Raw genomic sequence first — 26,107 nt, 5'->3', positions numbered from 1 at the left:
TTTTTGGAAATTGATGGTTTAATGTACTATCTTTCAGATGGAGACTCAGAAGGCCCAAAACTTCGCCTGTATGTACCACGTGAGTTAGAACTTTTAGTAGTGCAGCAGTATCATGACGGACTTGGACATATGGGAGTGGACAAAACATATGACGTAATCAGACAAAAGTACTACATACCAAATTTGTACAAAAGGTTATACTCTTATATAGAAGGATGTGTAGTATGCCAAACGAGGAGCAATAAGAAAAATCAACCTCCACTTCAAGAGACAGACATACCACCTTTTCCAATGGCTAAAGTAGGACTTGATCTATCAGGACCATATCCAACATCCTTGTCGGGAAACAAGTACATAGTTTCTTTTATTGACATTTACTCTGGTTGGCCAGAAGCTTTTCCCGTTCTTGATAAGTCAGGTGACAACATCGTACATCTTATATTAGAAGAAATATATCCAAGATATGACTGTCCTCTTCAAATCCTCACAGACAACGGAACAGAAAATGTGAACAAGAAAGTGGAAGAAACCTTGAAAGAATTGAATATCAATCATATCAAAACATCTTATTACAGCCCTCAAGGTAATGGTAAAGTAGAACGATTTCATAGAACTCTTCATGACGTGATGGCAAAGAAAGTAACAGACAATGCTCAAACATTGGATATTCATCTTAATCAGACGTTGGCAGCCATTCGTTTCCATCCTAACGATTTGTCAAAGTTTTCTCCATATTACCTTATGTACAACAGAGATGTCATATTACCTCTTGATACGTTAATGAAACCTTGAAGGAGATATGCGGGAGAAGATCAACACAAGAATGAAGGAAGCCAAGAAGAAACAGAAAGCTCAGGCCGATAAGAAAAGCAAAGATGAAAATTTTCAGGTAGGTGACCCTGTCTAACTTAAGAACAACAGAAGACAAAATAAGTTAGATAAAAAATGGCTACCATATTATCGAATCATTGAGCAGAAAGGACCAGTTAGTTTCGTGGTGAGAGACCAATTGAATGGATTAACCACCAAATGCCATGCACGACAATTAAGACTGGCAGATATTTTGCACTGGCCCCTTTCACAAACTACTGAAGATCGTGGAAGAACTCTAAGAAAAACTAACTATGTGGTGCCACCAGAAGATGAATCGTCGTCAGAAAATGAAGACATGCAACCAGAACCATTAGAGAGAGCTATACAGTACAAACAATGGGAGAGAGAAGGATCTTCAGACGAAGAGGATCTACCCCTCGCAGAACTTCAAAGACGTATAAGAGCTAAGAAGATCATGGATGATCAGCAGTATAAACACGAGAATGATAAGACCGTAGATTCAGAATCGGATGAGACCCATGAGTCAAAACAATGTGATGAAAATAGTGGTCAAGACTATGAAATACCCTTAGATAACCAAAATGTACCCTTAGATGAAAATATGGAAATAGATGAAGTAGTCCCTAAAGTAGGTCTAGGCTTCAAACCAATCCCTAAACCGCGTTGTAGAGAAAATAATAAATAAGAGTATGCGTTGGCTATTATGAAGGAATTAGCCAAAATAATAAATTAAATAAGTTATATTATTGTATAATGTAGATGTAAATAATCTTGAATAAGCTTAGCTTTGTATATATTGCACGCTTTTAAAAAGGTAGGACAGAATGACCCCCTGTGACATGAAAACATGTATTGAGATATACCGACTAGCAAACGCGGACTCCGCACCTCGGATATTTGTATAAATATGCGGAGTTGAAGAGATTTAACATATACTCGAAATACATAAAACAGCGAGTAAGTAAGGAAACTGTAAGACTAATTTTTGTAAGCGATTTAAGATAATTGGTAACAACAATCCAATTTTGCAATCGATACCTCGAGTATGGGACAAGATTGATCAGGTTTTCATGGTTCAATCTTAAGACTAAAGATATTGAAGTTTTCCCTATGAATATACTTATGGCGGAATTGCCAGTAACTAATTTGCAACCCATGAAATTCTCATCTTGGGTGGGAGTGGGAAGCCCCTAGTTTTATTTGTGTTTAACTTTGGCAGTAACAATAATGATAGGACTTTGTATTTAGAAACGCAAAACTATTAAAAAGTGGGGTGGTATATGCTGTGGTGGTTGCTGGACAGGTTGTCGAAAAAGGGGTAGTGACGGAGATAAGAAAGGTTCTTCCAAAGACACTGTATTTTGTTGTGTGAATCTAGACAAATGGACCTTTAGTGACATTATTTAAACAATACCAAAAGACACTAGAATCCACGGGAAACCCCGACGGAGCGGAAGATTCGAAACTCGCAAATTGACCAGTAACACGGGGACAATTTCGACTAAACTAGCACAACAATTACTTGGAGGGGAGAAAAATGAAGAATCTCCATGGACCAAATACTATAGACCGGACCCAGAGCTGGCACGTAAATACCTGGAAGAGAAGGCCGCGATGTCTACGCAACAGAGGAACGCAGGAGACGCTCCGCGAGAAGTCGCCTCGCCATCCGCGCCGACCCTCTATCCACGGGTGCCGATGATGGATGAATAATTAAGCAACAGCCGCGAAGAAGCTGTGTATTCCTTATGAAAGCATTGTGAAGTTTAGTGAAAATTAAAAATGTGAATTGTGTAAAAGTAGAAATGTGCGTTATCTTGTGCTAATATAAATCTCGCATTTGGTGATTCACTCTGGAGAACTTCAGGAAGAAACCTATGGACTCCGAACCTATGACGCTAACCTCGCCCCTAATAAGGAAGAGATATTTTGTGAACTTAAAAGCATGCCTTGACTTTGTATATATATGTGACATTAAGCTTGACCATACTTAGTATTACTTTGATGATGAATTACGATTTTATTCAACTATGGTTATTTCATCTAGGTCATTATTGTCATACTTTATTCATGTTTTCATGATTGTAATGCGATATAATCAAGCCATATGATTTTATGTACATGTATACATCCTGGTTATAGATTTGTTTTTGTAGATGTCTGATGTTCCAAGCCGGAGGTGGAAACATGTCACTTGATACTATCTCTTAACATAGGTGTTCTGACTGGTATGTCACTAGGAAGCTCGTCTGATCAAGGGTAGATCAAGGACGCTTTCCTATTCCGGGCGCCAGGCATGAGAAATCTCCCTTCCTGATATTTCTTTTGTTTGGGAGACGTATGTAAACAGATAGCCATGCTATGACCTTAAATTGCTAGTATTAAATAATGGTCACTATGATATTTGAGTGTACCTAGGTGCTGCGCACTGAATGGTGCTAAGGATGATTAATAGAATGAACTCTGTGAATCTTTTAGCACTGCGTAGTATTCCTAAATGATGTTATAAAACCAGGCGAATAATACGGGCATAATAATATCCAAATTGAGAGTTTAAAAAAAGTGTCATATTTGGCGATTCTGTGTCTGCAACGATAGCTCTAGTACTCTATATTGACTCATGTATTGTGTATTCTATATATTAACCTTTGTAACCTTTTATGCCGTGTATGAATGAACGTATTATGAGTAAGTGATGCATCTTACTAGGTGGGGGATTCCGAGACCCAGGACTCGGAGACTCACATCCTGCATCCAGACTCTTTGATTGGCAGTTTTGACGGTTTTGTTACTTTATTTAGAAATAAAATATTAATTTTAATTTTGAACACTAAATGTTCACTCATGATCGTCGTATATGGGCCGAACTAGTCAAAACTGTCCATCATAAGTAAAACCTTATATATACCCATGTGAAATGAGATTGAGCAGACTCCTGATTTGGGCTGATTTAGATTGTTGTAATCTTAACTATACGATCACGCTAAATAAAACCGCTTGAGAAAGAAATACTGGACTTGTCATCACTAAGTTTGAGCTGACCCTCAATTGGATCCGTAAGACAGAAGGCTTACATGCTGTCTAACATCAGTTACTCATAAAATAGACACCAAGGATAACCCACCTGTTAAACATAAGATGAGGAGAACACCACTTGGGTTCCAGGATCAGAAAAAAGCGCAACTTGACAAAATGCTGGATGCTGGTGTCATTCAACCCTCGAGCTCTGATTGGGCATCAGAACCTGTGCTCGTGAGAAAGAAAGATGGGTCCATGAGATGGTGTATAGACTACCGAGCGCTCAACGAGAAGACAGTAAAGGATTGTTATCCACTTGCAATTATTGAGGTTTGCCTGGATACGTTACAAGGAACAAGGTATTTTGCAACCCTTGATATGGCCTCAGGCTATTACCAAATAATGATAGACAAGCCTGGCAGGCACAAAACTGCTTTCATTACACGCTATGGCTTGTTTGAGCACACACGAATGGGAATGGGATTATGCAATGCCCCAGCCACTTTCCAAAGGGCTATGCAACTTGTACTCAGAGGTTTAACATAGACTAAAGTCCCGGTGTACCTTGATGATGTAGTGGTACTGGGCTCCGACTTCGAGAGCAGTCTTAGAAATCTACGGGAAGCTTTTGATCGTTTTCGACACTTTAACCTGAAGCTGAAGCCCAAGAAGTGTGCCTTGTTCCAAAAAGAAGTATAGTTCCTTGGGAAAATTGTTAGTAGCAGGGGCATATCAATTTCACCAACCAAAACAGAAGCTGTCAAAAACAGGCCATTGCCAACTACTCCCACTGAGCTTTTGTCCTTCCTTGGATTTTTAAACTATCATAGGGATCACATCCATAACTATGCTGACATTTGTGCACCCCTGTATGACTTAGCTAATGCCAAGGGAATTGGGCATGGAACACCTGTCACAAGGAGGCATTTGAACAAGCTAAGATGGCCCTATGTTCAGCACCTTGCTTGTCATATCCAGATCCTGATGGACTTTTCGTCTTAGACACTGATGCCTCAGATAGGACCATTGGAGCAGTTGTATCACAAGTCCAGGAAGGCAAGGAGAAAGTTATATGCTATGCAAGTCACGTGCTCCTCAAACCCCAGCGCAAATATTGCACTACCAGAAAAGAGCTATTGGCTATAGTAAAATTCTGCAGGCACTTTAGACATTACCTCCTTGGACGCCGTTTTCTTTTGCGCATCGACCACAATAGCCTAATATGGCTCATGCGGTTTAAACACACAGAGGGGCAACTCGCAAGATGGCTAGAAGAAATGGCACAGTACAACATGGAAATTGTCAATCGGCCTGGCAAAAAGCATACCAATGCAGATGGTATGAGCCGTTTGAGAGATGTTATACCTGAATGTGACTGTTACAATGCGGAATTTTACCTGTGAGGGATGCCGCTATTGTCAGAGAGCGCACGTACAGTGGGGGGAGGTTCAGTGAGGATGTGGATGATGTGGTTCCCTTAGCCAATAAGTCTTCCCTGTCTGCGGGCCCAGTACTTGAAGTGAGAGCGGCCATGCAGGTAGATGAAACATTTGAGCAAGGCGGCCTTCGAGCTTGCAACTGGGCAGTCGGAAACTCTCCAGCTGAAGTACGCTCGCTGCAGGAAGAGGATCCAGATTTGTGTCCTATCATAAAGTGGCTCGAGTGCAATATTGAACCCAAACAGGCAGAGATCCGCTTACAAAGTCCAGGAACTAGAACACTTTGGTTAAGTAGGAAGAACCTGCAGTTTATCGACAGAGACCTACATTACAAGGGGATGGCAAGGCCAACAGAAGGCCAACAGAAGTCTTTGTAGTACCTCAGGGTTTACAACGTACAGTACTGCGTGGCTGCCACGATGTGAAGTCACCAGGTCATCTGGGACAACAAAAGACACTAGAGCGTTTAAAGCAGAACTACATGTGGTACAATATGTCTAGGGACTGCATTGACTATGTCACATCTTGTCGCACTTGTAATCAGAACAAGAAGCCCAAGGTAAGACCAAAAGCTTCCTTGGGTCAGTTTCATGCCGGTTTTCCCCTGGAACGTGTTAATTCGGATATACTTGGTCCATTTCATACCAGTGAGGATGGTAATAACTATGTGTTGATGAAGATCGACCAATTTACTAAGTGGATTGAGATGGCAGCTCTCCCGGATCAATGTGCCCTCTCTGATGCACAGAAGTTCTTGGTGCACTTTGTCGTCACATTTGGGTGTCCCTTGGAGGTACACACAGATCAAGGAAAAAACTTTGACAGTAACTTGTTTAAAAGCTTATGTGAGGTACTGCAAATAGCCAAGACCCGGACTACACCCTATCATCCCTAATCAAATGGACAAGTAGAGCGGTATAACACCACGGTCCTCCAAATGATTAGATGCTATATAGATAAGAACAACAAGACTTGGGATAGAGACTCCCTCTTATAGCTATGGCTCTTCATTCAACAATACATAGACAGACCGGTTATACCCCAAACCGCTTAATGCTAGGTCGGGAAGTCATTCAACCAGTACATCTTATGGGAAATCTCCCTGACGGCTTACACTCTCAGGAGCCAAGCGACTGGTGCTTGGATCTTGCCAATCGTCTCTCTAAAGCTCATCATCACGCTCGTCAAAATCTGCAAGAGGCACAACTACGTCAGAAAAGAGATAATGACATGAGGCTGGTTGAGCACCACTACAATCCGGGTGACATTGTTTACAAATTGGATTCAACAACAAAAGTAGGTCAATCGTCAAAACTCAGACCCCCCTGGACGGGTCCATATCTGGTGATTTCCTGTAACGCTCCACTTTACACTATCCGAGATCAAAAGAAAGAGCAAGTACTGCATCATGACCGCCTCAAACTTTGTAAAGATCGCGATATTCTTATGTGGTTGCGTCGATTACGCCATCGATATTTTCAGAATGAATTTGAAGCCATTGCTTTGGATGATCTAAACTTAACTCAGATAAAATATACTCTTCTCTCCTATTTTTATTCTCGCACACTTTTATTTCCTCTTATCTACTTTTTATCTGAGGGGCCAGTGGTCAATACCTTTATTATAGTATGTGTTTATTTGAATGACAACTATTTGCAGACTGTTGAAGGATGGAAGATGACATGTACGACATCAGCTTCGTCCCCGACTATGACCCATCATCAGAGAGTCAGTCGGAGGATTGGATAGTCATAGACGAAGCCATGTCAGAAGACGGAGAGGCGCAGCAGAAGGAGGAGAAAAGGCCCTAAAGAGATATCCCAGAAGCCAGAACCGTAACACTGACAGAATCTGCGGTTAGACCAGCAGTGGTCCCTGATGTGAAGGTACCCAATCCCCAGTCAGTGTCTAGGGTTTCATGCTCTGACACACATTCAACACACACCGGGAAGTACCACTGTCCGATCTGTAACATAGGTCTCCACGGACACGTTAAGCGCCACGTGTTGCTGATCTGGTTCTGGATTGGTAGTCTCTCCTGTTGGGAATGCAGACAGCTTGAAGAATCAGTCCTAAGCCTGACCGTTAAACATACAATGGCCCACAAGGGAGAACAGCGTTCCTTTGATAATGACAGCTTGCATGAATGGTGCCAGCTGTTAAACGGATCCCTACATTTGTTGAGAGAGTGGTTTGGGGCCGAGGACTTGGACGAGCTGCTTCATATGTTGTCCGCCTACCATAGTGGTGCTACAGGAGAGTTCACAGTTGCAGAATTACAACTAATGAGGTTCTACTCTGCCCATTATAGCACGACCAGGCCTGAACTGTTCAGCGTCCCCCAAATGAACCATATTGCATGCATGCTCCACTGGCAAGTTATTTCCACCGTGTTGAGAGCCCAGACAGTAGAACGCCAAGTGGCTTTCCAGAGCCATCAGTGCCGCCTTCTGAGCAGTGGAATGACAATAGACAAAACATTGCGATATGAGGAACTCGCCATGCTGGAATATAGCCACTTTCACCTAGACAAAGTGCTTGGGCGTTCAGGCTTCACCAACTGGGACGATCTTCAGAGAGACCTACAAGGCAGAGGGCACCTGGAGCTGGCGGTGGCCAATTACGTATTTCCTCAGGATTGGGGCAAATGGGATAGACAAATAGGATCCTCACGTAACATAAAGGTTTCCTTTGGGCTTCATCCTCACGTGGTGTGTGATGCACCGTCCGCAATATTGGACAAGCTTGGCGTGCTTGCTGGCTTACCACAATGCTGTGCAATTGGAGAGGTGGGGGTAGATCTGACTACAAAGTGCCACTGCAGTCCCTGTGGTGATCCTCATGAATGTCGGCGCACTTGACTGACGAAACAGCTGGATTTCCTGTCTGAGGCCCTCCAGATTGCAAGGAGTTTGAGCAAGCCAGTGATCTTGCATTGTCGAGATGACAGTTCCGGAGAGGCAGCCGCACAGACGCTCTCTACCATCCAGATGATGGACATGTCAGATCATATTTTCCACGGCCACTGTTTCACTGGAGAGGCCCAAGAGTTGCGTCAGTGGCAGAAGGAGCTGCCAAATGCCAAATTTGGAGTAACAATGAAGTCAATTTAAGACCCAAGGATGGTAGTGCTAATACCATCAGAGCGGCTTCTCCTGGAGACTGATGTTCCATATTTGCCCCCTGCTCCTGGATGTCGCCTCAACCATCCATGGAATGTGTTGTCTCTGGCCAAACAAGTTGCCTTCATCAGGAACACTCAACCCTCACTTCTCCTGAAGGTGGCTAACGCTAATGCCATGGACATCTACGGATGCCCCTAAACCCGTCATCCTGTAGATGGTCTACAATACTGATAAACTCTGTATATATAGTACCTTTTTTAGTTGCGTTTTCATATGTCCTTAGGGAAAGTATATATAACAGCAATGTTTTTAATGTTATGATCTGGGCCAGTTATATAGCCTTTACTAAATTTTTTTTTTTTTGGGGGGGGGTGCGTTTCTCTTCGTCCCTTACACCACATACAGCTCCAGTACTATTAAAATTGATTTTTTTACTGTGTAGGGATTCTATCTCTCACAGAACTTCATTCATATCACACCGAGTACTGCAGAAGTTAAGCATTCAAATGTCACTTATCTAAAGCATTACTGGACATAATTTTTGGGAGGGGATTGATTTTTCTGATTTATAATTATTGGATTCGCCAATGGATATCATCGGCTCTACAAGAAGGGGAGGAGTGTGGTACCACAGCCCGACTCTTCCGTGTACGACCGATCTAATGCAATTCTCTCCCCTGACCCCCATCTTGCCAGACGTGTGCCGCTACATACTAGTATCCTGTAACTTAGCCTATATCTGGAGTGATTTGTCAGATAATTTCATCGTCCATTACGACAATATATGTAAACATACTGTGGTTTCATTAATATTTAAGGGTATCAATTGTCTTGGTAAAGTGATTATAACAGTTTCAAGGATACGTAAATTCGTGGCCAATGACCCTATCAATACAAAATGTTAATAGAAATTGCACTTCAATGAACTTAAATTTCATGGATCAACTTCACAACGAAATCCAAGAAAATTGGTATTCAACGAATATTGATGAAACGATACGATATGATAAGATACATTATGATTCCAGTGTTTAAGATACTATTGTAAGAGTTTTAGAAAGCCCATGAAGCTAAATCCCATCGAAATTGCATGTAATGTAAATAAACTAAAAAGAAAAGGGACGGCCGAGGAAAACACCGCTGTAGAGAGGACACGAAAAAAACTTCTAAGGTTAATAAATATTTTTTCGAATATACAAATAAATAATAGGGATGACTTTGTTTTGGTTACAAATTCACAGAAGATTTACAGATAAATACTTAAAATATAGGTTAACTATGGAGAAATTATATAAGAGAATTTATGCAACTATATGTATTGCAAAACTTTATCAATACGGACTTGTAATAAATGCAATAATTGTTTATCAAATGCTAACTTCCATCATTATGACAGGACTCTGCTTGCAAAGACAGAGGAGGCAGCAGAAGAACCACCTCATGGCTCTGTTGCTCCCTACCCTCCACTCAGGTTGGTTCATCCCTAATGACAAACACTGCAATTGTCTCGGAGTGATGAACGAAATATGTTTTCCTATGTTTCTTTTTTTGAAATAATTTTGTAACATTTCATTTTTAAGTTTTATTTATAATCACGTACAAGCACTTGGAAACAAGCACATTGAAACTACTCCAGTAAAGAGCAATAAATATGTTGAAGTAATTGAATTTAATGTTATTGTGCTTGTGTATATTTATTGATTCTATTTAAAAGTATTGGCCAGGACAGACTGGGTCAACCATCTTGGATGAGAGTATCACCATCTATGTCAGGCCAAATGCACCTTGCAACATCCACATTTAAATGGAGGATGAGGAAGGAAGAGGCTTTTATATATGTAGCTTTAACATTAAGTCAATCCAGTAGTAGACTGGCAATGGCAAATAGGCATGGATGACATAAAATGACTGGGGAAAATGTCTAAAGCTACATATTCTCTACCTAAAATCTTGAATGCATTTTACATGTTCCACAGGCAAAAAACTTTTTAGTTCTGGTTAAGCTAATTAGTGTATGTGTGTGCGTGCGTACATGCGCCCGTGCTTCCCAGTTTTCAACATTTGCTCGGATTTCCCGTACGTTAATTTAAGGTCTACGACCCTTAAAATATTTTTTCACCATGAAAATGTTATTCATTTTTCAAAAGTTATGAATGAAATAAAATAAAAAGAAATTTATTGGTGGTATCCTTGAATTTTACAAATTTATTGCAAGTTGGTCCAAGACGTATATTATGGAATAAATATATATATAAGTTGAGATCAATTTTTTTTTAAAAAGTTGTAATGGTTCATCGCTGGCTTGAACATCTTTACCGATATGTGGTTACTTTAGATTTCCGCGGACCAACTGAGTCAAGCATTTTGTTGTATTATTGATAGTCATATTTACACTAGAACACTAATTATATTTGTCCAAGTTAAAGACTAACTTACAGTGTTAAAATGCAGTAACAGAATGTGAAACCAAAAATTTTCTTTAAATAAAAACGTTGATTTTGAAGTGTACATGAGTGTGTTATAAAACACTTTCAAGGATATTATGTAACATGTACAGTTCGTTATATAGCACAAGACTAAACAAGGATATTAAATGTTCATTATTAGTGTGCATTAAAACGATGGGCGAGTGAGTATATGCTTTAATAAATGTGTTCGTAGTGTTTACATATAATTAACAAGGAAACTTTGATATGATCAGTACAACTGAGCGATGTAGCAATATACCTTGAAGTACTTTTGTTTTAGCTTAAATGAAGTGTGTTGATAAAGATATGTACATTTGAACAAATATTTGTTTGTCACATAAAATCAAGTTATTTATAAAGGAAATTGTCATCTTGAGCCACATATCTTCAAGCAGGATTACTAAAAGGTTCGATAATAAGACAATTGTTATTTTAGAATGTCTAATTACACAACAAGTTAAATTTCATTATATCATTTGCTATATTGATTGCTATATTTTCATAATGTATTAAAACTCTTGAAAACTGATGTAATTTTTATCCTCAAATTCTAGAAGAGTAGTCTAAAATTGGTTTATGATAGAGGATCTCACAATTAGATACGTTAATGTTATAAGCATATACAGATTACTTTTCCATGCTTGTTGTTTAAAAAATAAAAACTCTAACTTATGAGTTATCTAATTTACTAGTCTTTTATAGTTATTTTTTTCATTTATTTATTTTAATCGATAAATTATGCATATACGTAATCTATATTATTAAATTGAATAAATATACTTGAGCAGAAAATTAATGCATCAACACAGTATTTATAATTATAATATAAACTATGAATCATATCTAAATGTAAACTATTTGTGAAACGTAATGCAAACACATTGTTTTAAAGGGACATGGTCACGGTTTCTGTCAAACTTTTTTTTAGTTAAGTATTGTTTACAATACTTTACTTGTGCATTATCGACTAAATTCGGTCGTAATTTTTAAGCAAGATGCCGGAAGAACACAATATCTGTAACATTTATAACGGAGAAATAATTTGGACTAAAATCGCGACCATGCCCTTGTAATGTATGAAGAAAAGAGATGTTCTTTCTTTCAAGAACGTGTACCAGCCCCAGTGCCAAGTTTATTTGCAATTATGTTCCCTATTCATTCTTTACACAATAAGATAACCTTAAACCGTTAAGTTTAAAGTTTTTATCAAAGTGTGTTTTATGTAGAAACCGTAGGCTTCATAAATACCCAACTATAATCAAATAACCAAAACAGGAAGTTTTGTAGAATTAAAACCATTAATTCTGCTATTTAAAATGACTTATGAATAGTCCCGTCCTTCCTCTTCCAATTCTCATTTCATTCCCAAAAAATAGCACTATGCTTTATTCAGTATATAAATTCAATATGTTCCTGTTCAATTAAAAAGTTATTTTCTATTTTGAAAGATAAAGATTTCCACAACATTGCAATGGCTCACAATTATCGCAAATAAATGGTAAATCCTTAAAACGGCAACATTACTGAAGATGTGGTCAGTAGAAAGCATATATATATATATATATATATATATATATATATATATATATATATATATATATATATATATGCTGTTATGATTTTCGACCAAACGGACTTATTTATTTTTTGGTGGTTACTCCTAAATAGCTACATACTAGTATTTGCTTGCACGTGATCTGCATTACCGGTGGGTAGAAAATTAATCTGTTTTATTTAATTTTTTTTAATTCAAAAGAAGTTCTGCTGAAAAACTCGATAAGTATTAACCTAGTAAGTATTAAAGCAAAAGAAAATATAACCTAATGACGCAGGAATTGACTAGATATTAATCAATATTTGATGGCTTCAGTAGACAGCATATAAAAATTGAAGAAGAAAAAATACACTTGACATGTCCACTCCTTAGGAATGAAGAAGTCGTGAAGTAGTACTGTGCTTAATTAGCTATCCAAAAAAAACTTATAGACAAACGAGAATCAATACTTACGGCATGTTTCCCTAACAAATTTACACCAGTGTTAATGAAATCAAATAACGAAAATTTAAGTTAGAAGTTTTAAAGAATAAGTGAAGGCTTAATGTAAAATTATTGACTGTACTTGACATATGTGGAAATCCATTCAAAATTCGGTTTGATAGTCAACAAATTTATTTTGGGCATATTTTCATTACTAAAAGTTTAAGGGAAATAAAAATTGTATTCATCTAAAGAGCCAGAATGCAACATACAACTTCCTGATAATGGCCCGTGTTTATGATATTTTGAGGATTGTTTTCATTTACAAATCAGTCAGCATTGGGATTTTACAATCTACTTGCAGACCACCGGGGTGAGAAACTACAATTCTTTAACTGTTTAAAATTAATCATAAGATATTGATGGTACAAGACCTTATCTATGTAGCGCAAATGACTTTCGAATTATAAGGCAATTTCATAATTACATTATGCATTGCGCTTTTAATTTCCATTTAATAGCATTTTATTTTGTTTATTTCTAAACCTGTTCTTGTATGCAAAAAAATAAAACATTTACGGACAGTATAGAATGAGTTTTTATACCACTAAATATCTTTCCATTGCAAGGAAAACCTTGGATTCACATTTACAATTGTTGTTTTTCTTAACCAAACATTTACAACCTCCCCCCCCCCACCCCTCTTTTTAAGGCTTATTGCTGCCCGATACATACATGTAGTCTTTACACAAAAACAAAAACATTACGCTACTCATTAACGAAATCACGGATTCTTATTGACACACACACACACATATATACAAGAATGCAAGATGTATATATATATACCTTGCATTCTTGTATATTCTAACAGTTATGCATGTGGAACCAAAAATGTTATCACTTCCCGTTGATCTGTGGTATCCTGCCACGCCATTTTTTTTCAGTTATATTTGAAAACACTGTAAATATCATTGATACTTGTTGTGTTGTGAGATTTAATTCATGACAGTTATTGCTTTTTTAAAGTTTCTTTCCAAAATTTATGCTGAAGCATCTATTTATCTGGTTTTACAAGGAAACCACTTCATTAGTCCATACAGATGATAAAATTGAGATTAAACCGAATGATTAGGGACGAGTTAGCTTGCTCAGGCAACAGAAACCTTATTAAATAGCTCCAAACACAACCCCACATTATGTCAATTAACTTTTCTCGAATACGCATGGTTTACGCGTTTTTAAACAATAGAAAAGATTTATTTCTTTTTCTATGTTTAAGAATATTAAACAGAATTAAATTTCAATTTTGAACTGAACTGTATGTTTTACGCTGGCTTCGTCAATTGTAAACTGTTGCGAAACGAAGTTCAAACTTGAAACACTAGGTTTTTTTCCAAATCATAGCTGCACATCCTAGCAATGGATTATTTAGAAAAATTAATATTTTCATTTTTTTTTCAAGTCATTTTAGAGATAAAACTCATTGTTCTTTCGAGAAAGTAATGATATTGGCTTGTCGTTAGCATAAATGTTGATTTTTTTTTAGCTTGTACATGACTTTTATAGCACCCTCAAAATGAAATCTTAATGCAAAGATTCCCAACAGCTTGCATACGGCTTTTCAGTACTCTCTTTTCTTATCAAATGCAATTATATGCAGATTGCGCGCGGTCAAACTGATGTGATAATTGATTAATGGTTCATTGGTCACTCTTAACTTTTTTGCTTTTTTATTTAAAATCACGAAAAATTTTAATAGTGGTATGTTTCTTTTATGTTAACCAAATTGATTTGAAATTTAGAATGAAGTTCTATTTTTTACATAAAGTGAGATTAAACGTAGTTTTAATTTTTTTATTTCTTTTTGAAAATCGCAAAATAAAGTATAAACAGCAGGAAGATATCATCTCTTATCTTAAATGTTATCCTTTGGAATGTAGTTCTATTCACGGCACAATGTGTGTTCAAACTTAAAGAATTTGTTTTAACAAATGTGTAGACATTCGAAAAAGATGAAATCTTAATGCAAATATTTTCAACTTAACAACAAGCTTGCTTACCGCTTTTCAGTCCAGTCAGTTCATTGTTTGCAGATGGAAGAATTGTTTTTCAAAACCTATTTCAACATATGCAAAATTATCGTCTTGATATAAGATAACACAAAAAAACAACAATCCTTTGGCCCACGTTTGCATTCCTCTTTATTAAGATGATCCTATATATTATAATATCTTTATTCACCGGTTGTATTATTTTTAGACCTGACGGAATCCCCCATTGCTGTCCGTTTTACTTTCTTACGAACAATACTTGTGAAGGTAGGTTCTATATATTACGAAACACGCGGTATCAAAAAATTATAGTTTACTGTAAATAGTTTGATTAAGTACAAGGTAAAAAGGTCTGTTTTAATTTGGATATGACACTGAATCTTTTGCCGTACGCTGACCACTTCGAAAGCTGGTCAGGTTGTATCGAATCATTTTCATTTTCCTAAATCGTTTAAATATCTTGAAACTATTTTCTTCAAGCATTACGAAAAGATTTAAAACAAAAAGTATTAAATAAAAATTGTAAAACCTTTTTATAACCTAACCGTTGTTTACACGCTTTTGGAAACTGCATTTACTTGTTAATTGTTTATCAACATTGTGTTAAACTTTCACGATGAATTATTATGTTTTTATTTAATTTTATTTTTAATTTAAACAAATTTTAAAAAACAGAAATATTAGTGTGCACCTGTATTTTCCCCTATTATTATCAAAAACTATTCTTTGCTCATATTAAAGAATATATTTTGAAATAAAGTTAATCTGCAAAACATTAAGTAAAATTCCTTTTCACTTTTAATGCAATATTGAACATTTTGAATTTTAAAGAATGTCCCCCAGGATACTCTTACCCAGCAAATGACATCAACTGCAGTTTACCGTGTGGTTATCCATCATACGGAGCTCGGTGTGAGGGTCGCTGTAACTGTTCTAATGAGGACTGTCACCACGTCTACGGATGTCCTGTGACCAGTGAGTATTATTTTTTGTATTTTTGAATAAAGTAAAAAAAAATATTACATATCTATAAAACTTCTAAACTCTTGTGCATTCTGCTTATTGGTTAACATTTTAACCTCAAATAGTTGTTTGCCATTAAAGTGAATGTTTTCTTTGTATAACTAATATTCATATAGTGTGATGTGTATTCTGCGACTTAATATTTGTATTTGGTTTAGAATTACGAGTTAATCTTATTCCTTTTAACGACCAAATTTTCATTCTCAGAAATTTGTCGTGAACAAAAATAAAGATGAAAATACTAGTATAGAATTTTTTCTTTCATTTTTCAGGATTCTTGTCCTTTTAAATAGAACAAATTTATTCATTGACATATTTTAACGATTAAAACTGATTTTATGATTAATAATTGCTTATTAGCATCGAATTATCTATTAATTCCAATAATAGATAATGATAAATTTACAGTATATTTCCACACTTTTCCATGTACAAAATGCTCATGTTTCATTAAGGATGAAGCATCACTGTAAACACTTTACCCACAACGCACTTCTTAACCTTTGTAAATAATTGTCTGAAAATAATTTTTTATAATTTGATAAAAAATTAAATATAAATCTTCGTGGTTTTTATATTTGTTTCCTTTTTATAGCTACGATAAAGAAAGAGCCGAGCTTTGAAATGAAAAGTTTTAATGCTACACAGAATAAAATGACAACAAAGGGTAATGCGACTTTTGTATAACGATCATTTTTTATCCATGTTTGCCTCCATATTCGGTGGTTTATACCCATGTGATAAACGATAAACTTTTTATGTCATACTGTAATATTTACATTTGCAAATACGTTTCCTTATATGAACCTATAGAATAGCGAAAACGTTCAAATCTGTATGAACTTTTTCATGACGTCAAAATGATCATAACACGCGCTTGTCGCTTGGATTATTGTAAACTTAAAATCTCGGTTATTTTAACAGTTCTGAACGATTTGCCTTTTTCAAACGTTAATACATGTTTAAGTTATAAACAGCAATGTTAAAACGTTCACCGGGATATGAAGATGATTTGTACGTGTTAAAATCTTCTGAGAAGCCCTTTTGTCTTCACAGGATTTGATTACGTGACCAACCAACTTCATGTCCCGGTGAATTTTTTAACATTGCTGTTTATAACATGGAAAACAAGAAAATTAACAATATTTGGTAAAGTTTGTGTAATAAATAGTTTAGCAATACCAAAATTCTTATACACTGGGTCAATTTTAAACCTCCCAGATGAATGTATACTGAAAAAAGTCTTTTATACAGTTTTATTTGGAATAAAAAAGACAGGATCAAAAGAAATACTCAGATAGGAAAAATTCAAGATGGAAGCATAGGTATTATTGATATACTGATGAAACTTAAATCAATAAAAGTGTCCTGGATAAATCACATTTCCAGAAAAAAACAGTTCCTTATTATACCCGCACTTTCTAAAGAAAGTTCGGGTATATTGTTGTTACCCTGTTCCGTCCGTCCGTCCGTCCGTCCGTCCGTCCGTCTGTCACGTTTTACTTTCTCAAACTGCTCTTACATCTTATAAACCAGCAAACTGAACTCTTGGAGTTTGATTTGGGGTATCATGTTGTTTTGTAAAAAAGTTTCAAAAATTCTCTGTTAGTCCTGGGGGTCAAATAATTGGTAAAAAATGACGTTTTTTCACAAAAAACCTTCTTCCTCGAACTCCTCCTACATTTTCAAAAGTAGACAAATCATCTTTTGGAATATGTTTTAGGGTATCCTATAAATGCGCAATAAGGTTTCGGAATTTTCAATTTTGACTTGGGGGTCATTTAATGGCTAAAAAATGACGTTTTTTTACAAAAAAACTGGTTTAAAAAATGTCATTTTTTTTAAGCAGTAGCCAAATGATCTTCTAGAATATGATTAGGGGTGTCATATTGAGGCATGATCAGGTTCCAGAATTTTTTTTTTAATTAAGGGGATCAGTGGGCAACAAAAAATGACGTTTTTTGGCAAAAAAAATATGGTTCCCAGAACTCCTCTTACAACTTTTGGAGTAGCTACATCATCTCTTGGGATATAATTGGGGCTGTCCTATAGATGTGCAATAAGGTTTTCAAAATTTAAATTTCATCCTGGGAGTCAAATAGTAGCAGAAAATTGACGTTTATCACTAAAAAATCAAACATTGATCCAAAAGCTCCTCTTATGATTTAATGGATAGACAATCATATCTTGGGATATGATAGGGACTGTTCTATAGATGTGCAGTAAGGTTTTCAAAATTTAAATTTCATCCAGGGAGTCAAAATGTAGCAGAAAATTGACGTTTATCACTTAAAAAAAAACATAGATCCTAGAACTCCTTTTATGATTTAATGGATAGACACATCATATCTTGGGATATGAAAGGAACTGTTCCATAGATGTGCATTACGGTTTTGAAAAATTAAATTTAACCCTGAGGCCCATTACCTACCGGTACATACCTTTTGATGCCCTTTAAGGATCAAGAATATATATGGTTAAGGGGTGGGGATCTCAACCGTTTTCGAGATATTCGTGCACTTCCTGTTCAAGGGGGGTCATGACAACCCCCGGGGCCCATGACCTACATACCGTTTGATGCCCCTTGACACAAGGTACAAGAATATATATGGTTTAAGGGTGGGGATCTCAACTGTTTTGAAGATATTAAGGGACTTGCTGTTTGAGGGCGTCAGGACCACCCACAGGGCCCATGACCTACATAACATTTGATGCCCCTTGACATCAGAAACATGAATATATATGGTTTAGGGGTCATGATTATAACAGTTTCTGAGATATATGGTAATTTCAAATTCCTGGGGGGTGGGGATGACCCCAGGGGTCAGATCTAATAAACCCTATATATTGCCAGTAACAGCCAATATATGATTATGAAAACCCTATATTATTATCTTTGTCCGTTTTCAAGTTACCATTTACAATAGAGTCTATGATTCTTTCTACAAGGTTCAATGTTAGACCCCACACCCTTTTGACACCCCCCTCCCCCGAAAAGTGGTTGTCTAACCCAAAATGAGAAAAATCAAACCAGGGTGCACAACTAGATTTGCAGGCCTATCATATCCTAGAGTTTTGTACAATTATGTTCAGCCATCTCTGAGAAACAAGTTCAGAGCGGGAAAGAAGAAAAAGAAGATGAAGAATATATACATGTATTAAGAACCGTACAAAAACAATAAGTCTCCAAACTTCATTCAGGAGACTTAATAATTAATAAAGATTAAATAGAGATAGGATCATCAAACATCAATAATTTAAAGATAATTGACAATTTCTGATTCTAAGGGGGTCAGGATGACCCCTTAGGGTCATGACTTACATGCCATAATGATCTGACGTGCCTGCATGACCTAAGGAGGAATAATATCTTTGGATTAAGGTGGGGATCTCAATGGTTTTTATGATATTTGATAATTTCAGGAAGAGCACTTGGGATCATGACCTACATACCATCTTAAATGCCTTGAACAAAGAAACAATAATATAATATGTACATGATATATGATTCAATTTAAGGACCCAGATATAGATCAATCATCTGTTTTGTAATACTTCCTATGTATATATACATGTACATGTATTAGTTTGTGTTTTGTTCTATACTATTCATGTTCATGACTGTAGTATGGCTTAGTCTTATTTTAAATTACATTAAAAAATTGTCAAATATATGACTTGAAACCCCCACTCCCAAACAAACTCAAATATAAACTGTTCTCTCTCCCCCCCCCCCTTCCTTGTCGAATAATCTATTAAAATCAAAATATAATTTGGGTGTCTAAAAACTTTTATAAACTGGTAAAAAATGTTATTCTTAAAAAAAAATTACATTACACCTTGCATAATTGACAAATGATCTATTGAGATACGATCAGAGGTCATATTTCTACCTTGGGATCAATAAGTAGTATTCATTGACAAGTTAAAATTAATTAATAACAATAAATGATTCAAATTATAAATGTTTATACTCCACATTCATCCCCCCCCCCAATCTAACCAGCTTATAAAGATTCAGTCTTCTTAATACATTCTTACATGTGTACAGTAGCAAATTTTAAATCATTTCTTGATTGCTTTTTCTCTCGTGATTCACATTAACATTTTGGAAATTGCTTAATTCAATTTTTAAGATTTATAAACAAAATGTTATATGCATCACTGCCATGTGTATTCACCTATTTGGGGCAATTGTAAAGTCTCCTAAACAAAGCAGTGACATCATTAGGCTAGGAATTACCCACATGGATCAAACACTACTGTATAACATATGAATAAGATAAAATACATTATTATTTCAAGTTCTAAAATGTCAGGGTGTCTCCAAGGGGGCATAATCTTACAATACAATTTTACGCGCAATGACACAAAGAGCAAAAATAAATTAAACGGTTTAGGGATGAGGATCTCAGATCTCAGAAGTTAACAAAATATACAGTGTATCATATCATTTCCTATTTCATAAAGGCGGGGGGGGGGGGGGGGGGGGGGGGGTTAAAGACAACACCTGGGGGTCATTAATGTACTTTACACCAGTTGATGCATCATAATGACTTTAGAAGATATTTTGTATTTTCCTGTTTCGTGGGGTCAGAACAGTCCCATAAGGTCGATCATGACCTACATTGTATTTGATGCATTATAATACATTAAGAAAGAAATACTCCTTCCTTCCTATTATTACTCATATAAAAAATATAAGTGTCTACACTTACTTACATATGAAATACACAAATTTAATAAGAAATTGTTTATATAGGGTCAATATGGGGTCAACTCAACAGTGCATGCAGTCTGACAAATGAAAAAAATAACTTTTGCAACTAAAATGACAGAAACTTTACAAATCCGATAGGATAGGTAACGATGATAAGCTTATTTAAATATTAAAAGATGATGATACAGTATGCTGTCAAAGGGAGATTACATTTAGAAAGTGAAAGTAGAACTTATATACATGTGTATGTATGCTGGCAGGAATCCCATGCTGGCATCTTATTATATTGTGCTACTGCTACTACATGTATTATGCTTACCTAAATTGGTCAACATCATAATGATAATCCAATTAAAACACAATAATGAATTCCTTTAGCTGATCTTAACTACCGTAATCCTTTTCTGCATACGGAAAACACAGACATGTATGTATGGGTGTTGCTAAAACGCGGAACGGAAAACGGAACGGAATGGAAAATATCATCACGTTTATCCCTTAAAAAGGGTATAGACTGGCCAGAAACGATTTACTTTGTATCTTTTATTTATATCTAATGAATGATTATCAACATGTTGCTATCTTATTAATATTCATATGAATGTCTATCAATTATAGCATTGTATTCATTCGGCTTTAGTTGAGTACGAAACGGAAAAATCAAATGTATACGAATTGTGAAACATTAACATGATTAAACGAGCAAATTAGCTATAACTTTTTACTTATTTCTCTTATATGGTATTGCTGGCATATTAGCGTAACGTACGCAGTTAGTGAAAGCGTTTTATGCGTGTTTTGAGTATTTTTATATTATTTTCAAATATGATGTACATGTATATACTTACATCAAAATTGAATTTTCGGTGTTCTAGACGATCTTTTATCATACAGACGATACAGTATCATTGAGATGGAAGAAAAAAACTGTAGGACTGACGACATTAAAAAATTAAAATACAGTAAACATTAAAATACCCGGTAATTTGTGAAACTAGTAATTTGTGAAACTAGTATTTTTAGCAATGCAATTTTGTTTACGTTTGCATTACAAAGCATGCAGTTGTTTATTCCAGCAGCTATATATATATGATCCGAATAGAGAGCTCTAGACGTTGCCTGGTTTGATTTTCCGATTATATATTGGGACTATAGTCTGTCGATCCCAAAATATTCATGCAGCACATTTGGACGATTTATAATGGAAAATGTTGACATCTTTTCTCCATTTGGAAGTCACTCAGAAGACCTTGCACAATTTTTCAACACCATCATCCGGGTCTGTTAAAATGCAAAACCCCGTAGACTTCTTTATTTTTAGCTGTGTATTTATACCAGCTGATAAGCTAGAGAGGACGTTTTAAAGAAAGAATAATGAGAATGTTTAATGCTTCTAAAAGAGAATCGCTTGAACCCTGAGGTATATATAAATATACAGCAAAAAGTGAATCGAGGATATTTTGGGACAGAATATAGTGGTCAATGCATGTACTGTTAATTTTGAGGAAATAAATATTCTTGAATAAATAATCTAATATTGCTAATCTTTAAAAAAAAATTAAAAAGGTACATAAAGTATAACGTTTTAGCATACTTAACAAATCTATGAGGTAAATAACATTAGATAAGATTTTCCGTTTTCCTTCCGTTCCGTTTTCCGTTCCGCGTTTTAGCAACACCCATGTATGTATACACGTGAACCCATCTAATCGAAGAGCTGGGTAAAACTAGTACCCGCTAATGAGACATGCAAACCTGTGTTGTGTACGTAACTTCAGACAAAGATCAGTCATTTGTAACATGCATGTATTTTTATGACCTATTCTTCAAATCCACTTGCACTATTTTATTAGGTAAATAACAGCTTTAAGGTGGTGCAGGACACCTGCATATTGTGATGTACATGTATACTTCCTATTGAGATAAACAATAAAGTATGTTGACTATTGATTAAATATTTACCCCCCCCCCCCCCCCAAATAATGTTACCTAACATTGAAGCGCAATGGGTTAGAGCGTTTACATGTCTGTAAGAGCATTGGGGTCCAAGGTGTATTTTTGGTAATTTACGAGCTTTCATGGGGAGGGGGGGTCTGGACCCCTCACTCCCACCCCTTCTCTAAATCTGTGCACACGATGATGTTCATGTAGGCACACAGAAGCAAATCTAAAACCGGCAACCGCCACGGGGAGGGGGCATAATTTAATTTTTAATTTTGTTTGTAATAATTATATAGACCATTATACTTCCTATGACATAACATGTTAAGATTATTGATTAACTGAAAATTCACTGCAAACAGTTCTACCCCAAATTGCACATAAAGTGCTGCTCATGTCACGATGTGTATTATCATATGGGCAGGGATCTCATCCTTCAGTTATGAAAATTATAATTTTTAAATGTATTACCGGAGTTTGCATGTAGCCTTCATTTTTAATTAAACTGGTATAAAACAGTGTTATTTAGGGGCGAACACATGGTGCGGGTATTACTGTCTAATGACAGCATCTAGTTAATTTTTGTAGACAGTCTGTGTAAAGAAATGTTTTTTGATTTTGAGTGTCTCTGTAAAACCAATGTAACACGTTTACATGATTATCAAATGATACAACATTTTCCCCTGTTTTACAAAGGAATATTTGTCTTTTTTAACGAATGTAAAAAATTTAAAACAGACATGAGTTAAAACGCACTATTAAAAGAACCGCTATGGTGTAATAAAAGTTTTGTGTTAAAAAACAAACCAGTATTTTTTAAAGAGTGGTTAAAAAGTGGTATTAAGTACTTAAACGATATTGTAAACGAAAATGGTTTGAAAACTGCAAAATGGTTTAGTGACCAACTTGTCTGTAAAAGAATGTTTTTGAAATTTCCAAGGAATCATAGAAATCTATTAATGAACAAAAAATCTTTGCCATTAAAGACAAAAAAATATCGGACTTCAATTACAGACTAATAAACAATTTATTATGTAAAAGAGAAATGATGAAAAGATGGAAAATTGTTGAAAATGATATGTGTGTCTCTTGTAACGATGTAAAGGAAAACAACGAGCATCTTATTCTAAGATGTAAGAATGTAAGTCAAATATGGGACACCGTTCAAAAATGTTTAAATTTTGAAGTATCATGGAAAACAGTAGTAGTAAGCTTTTATTTTGAAAAGAAAGGAGAAAACACTATTTTTTAACAGTTTGATTTCTTTGATTGCCTGTAAGATATATAAGTATAAAATGTAATGTAGAATTGAAAACAAAGAGGAAAAACCTCAAAAAATATGTAATCATATAAAATATGCACTAACTTTTTTCTCTGAGGTTCAAAAATCGTTGTCACAAAGGAGTTTTGCAATCCTTTTAAAACGTATTAGAAACAGTTTATAATTCATATAATAGGTAAATTGATACACAACTTATTTTTATTTTATATATATTTATATATCTTTTCTATATCTGTTTTGTTATAAAAATAGGTGCCAACAGGTCCACATACCAGGTGTGGTCGCTGTTTTGCTAACATGGGGCATTAGAGACTTGTAGTTAGTGGATTGTGGCCCTTCATGTTAGCATAGGCAATATCTTGCTGTACTAAAGAAATATACATGTATGTTTGAACATTTCTGAAACCTTTTTTCATTACCTTTTTGTCAACCATTTTTTATGTTGTTTTTTTCAGATATTTTTTTTTACTTATTAGACTTATGTCGAATACTCTGTATGAAAATGTGCATGTCTACTTAAATTTAAAGATCCTATACATCTATGTTAAAAAAACTAAGTAGTAAGTACACTTGCTATTGTTTTGAGAACAAATGTCAATACACAATAAAAAAAAATCATACACCGGTGAACTTTTTAAATTGCTGTTTATTTTTTTTTTTTGACATCATAATGAATTTATAGGTTTTATTGAACATTTTGTTAGAGCATTGAATTGTGATTTTTGGAAGTATACAGTCCCATAACTGCAGCGGTGTGAGCATACAAATCGAGTAACGCGCGTTAGCGCGTTATGAAACTTTGTTTGCAGACATAGCTGCAGTTATGAGACTTTATACTTCAAAAAATCATGATTTAATGCTTATTTTTACATTTTTTAACTTCTTGCCTTGTCTGCAAATGTGATTTATAACTTAAATTCCTATATTATCCTAAGGGTAAGTTAATATTAATGGAAGAGCCACAGTAACAGCCACAAGCGTGAACTTTGATTTTCGCTTGTGACATTGCAGTTACAGCGTTTAATGTTTGTGACGTCATAATAAAACTCGTAATTGTAACCTTCGAGTACCCAGTGATTAGTTGTTGCATTTAGAGGCATTTTAAAAAGATCACAGAATTTAATGGATAAAACACAGTAGAATGTAATCATATGAATTTATTGAACTATTGATATGACGTTAGAACATTTGGCTTAAAAACCCAATGATTAGTGATGTACCCATGAAAACGGGTTAAAAATGTAAATATTTTTTACGGTATATTATAATTATCCAACGAGTTGTGTGGGGGGTTTTATCCCAAAGATCCTATATATGTCCTACTGCATGAACTTTTATCTAACCTTTTTGACATTTAAGTTGTTCAAACGTATTTGTGTTTTAATTGATGTACAAACAACTGTTAAATGTTCGAGTCAGATTGTTGTCGTTTGTTATTGATAACATTAAAATTTATATTTGCTATGTTATGAATGGTGTTATTTGAATATTTCAGAAAGTGTGGATCATCATACGAATTTAGAAAAGGCCTATATCCGACGTTATGTGATTGGTGTTGGGCTCGTTTTGGTTGCTATTATGGTGATTATAAACATCTTCAATATACACACTTATAGAAGGAGGAACAGAGAGACCAAAGAGACAATTCATCCAGTTATTTGATTATCTGTGCCATTTAAAACTCTATTGAAAATCTCAAATAAAAGTTTGCGTATGATCATATGATTGATTTTAATATTAAGTTTAGAAAATGATTTTCTCCCTGCAGAGAGCCATCATGTTGAAATACATGTATCTTCTGTATTCATATGTATAAAAAAAGCAAACGTTTGCTATAAAAAATGAAATTACATGTAAAATGTTTAGTATATGGTTTGTAAATATTGTAAATACGTGAAGAATAAATCAGCTGACAAATCCATAATCTTTTTGGAGATTTATTAAAAATTGTTCCCCTTTTTCCAAAAGTAATTCAAGAAATGAAACGGGAATTTTAAAATAGAATATCACATACCAAATATTGCTTTGAAAATAAACTCGTAAGAGCAAATTTAATGATGTAGAGAAATAATTGATAATGCTTATTTTATGTTTTGCCTAAACGTGCACAGGAAGCACTGACATGTAGTTTTCCAATCGTATTAGTAGTTCCAATGAAGGAGTAATTTCTTCTCTATTTCTTCAGAAAAATGATTGTGCTTCGTAGCTCTATTGAAACGGACAGG

General features: G+C 35.3%; 2 protein-coding genes across 3 annotated transcripts in view; both read left to right on the top strand.

Annotated features, from left to right (window-relative positions):
- Nucleotides 1-26,107, top strand: part of LOC117692664 (uncharacterized) — a 356,019-nt gene that overhangs the window by 298,509 nt on the left and 31,403 nt on the right. The gene's annotated exons all lie outside the window — the stretch shown is intronic.
- LOC117692665 (uncharacterized) lies at nucleotides 13,132-25,761 on the top strand. 2 transcript variants are annotated; one of them, XM_034481276.2, is made up of 5 exons: nucleotides 13,132-13,235; nucleotides 15,125-15,183; nucleotides 15,748-15,891; nucleotides 16,535-16,606; nucleotides 25,378-25,761. In XM_034481276.2, exons 1-5 carry the CDS (start codon nucleotides 13,147-13,149, stop codon nucleotides 25,542-25,544), a joined length of 531 nt encoding a protein of 176 aa, XP_034337167.2. In that variant the 5' UTR covers nucleotides 13,132-13,146; the 3' UTR covers nucleotides 25,545-25,761. The 2 variants fall into 2 exon arrangements, with proteins under 2 accessions (XP_034337167.2, XP_065933887.1); XM_066077815.1 differs by lacking the exon at nucleotides 16,535-16,606.

This window comes from Magallana gigas, chromosome 3 (genome assembly GCF_963853765.1).
Source record: "Magallana gigas chromosome 3, xbMagGiga1.1, whole genome shotgun sequence".
Taxonomy (NCBI): domain Eukaryota; kingdom Metazoa; phylum Mollusca; class Bivalvia; order Ostreida; family Ostreidae; genus Magallana; species Magallana gigas.
This window is presented reverse-complemented; position numbering and strand designations above follow the sequence as displayed.

Coding starts and splice junctions, on each gene's coding strand:
- LOC117692665 (XM_034481276.2), top strand. CDS start 13,147: ATGGCCCGTGTTTATGATATTTTGAGGATTGTTTTCATTTACAAATCA. Junction 13,236..15,124: donor TCTACTTGCAGACCACCGGG/GTGAGAAACTAC, acceptor TATTATTTTTAG/ACCTGACGGAATCCCCCATT. Junction 15,892..16,534: donor CTACGGATGTCCTGTGACCA/GTGAGTATTATT, acceptor TCCTTTTTATAG/CTACGATAAAGAAAGAGCCG.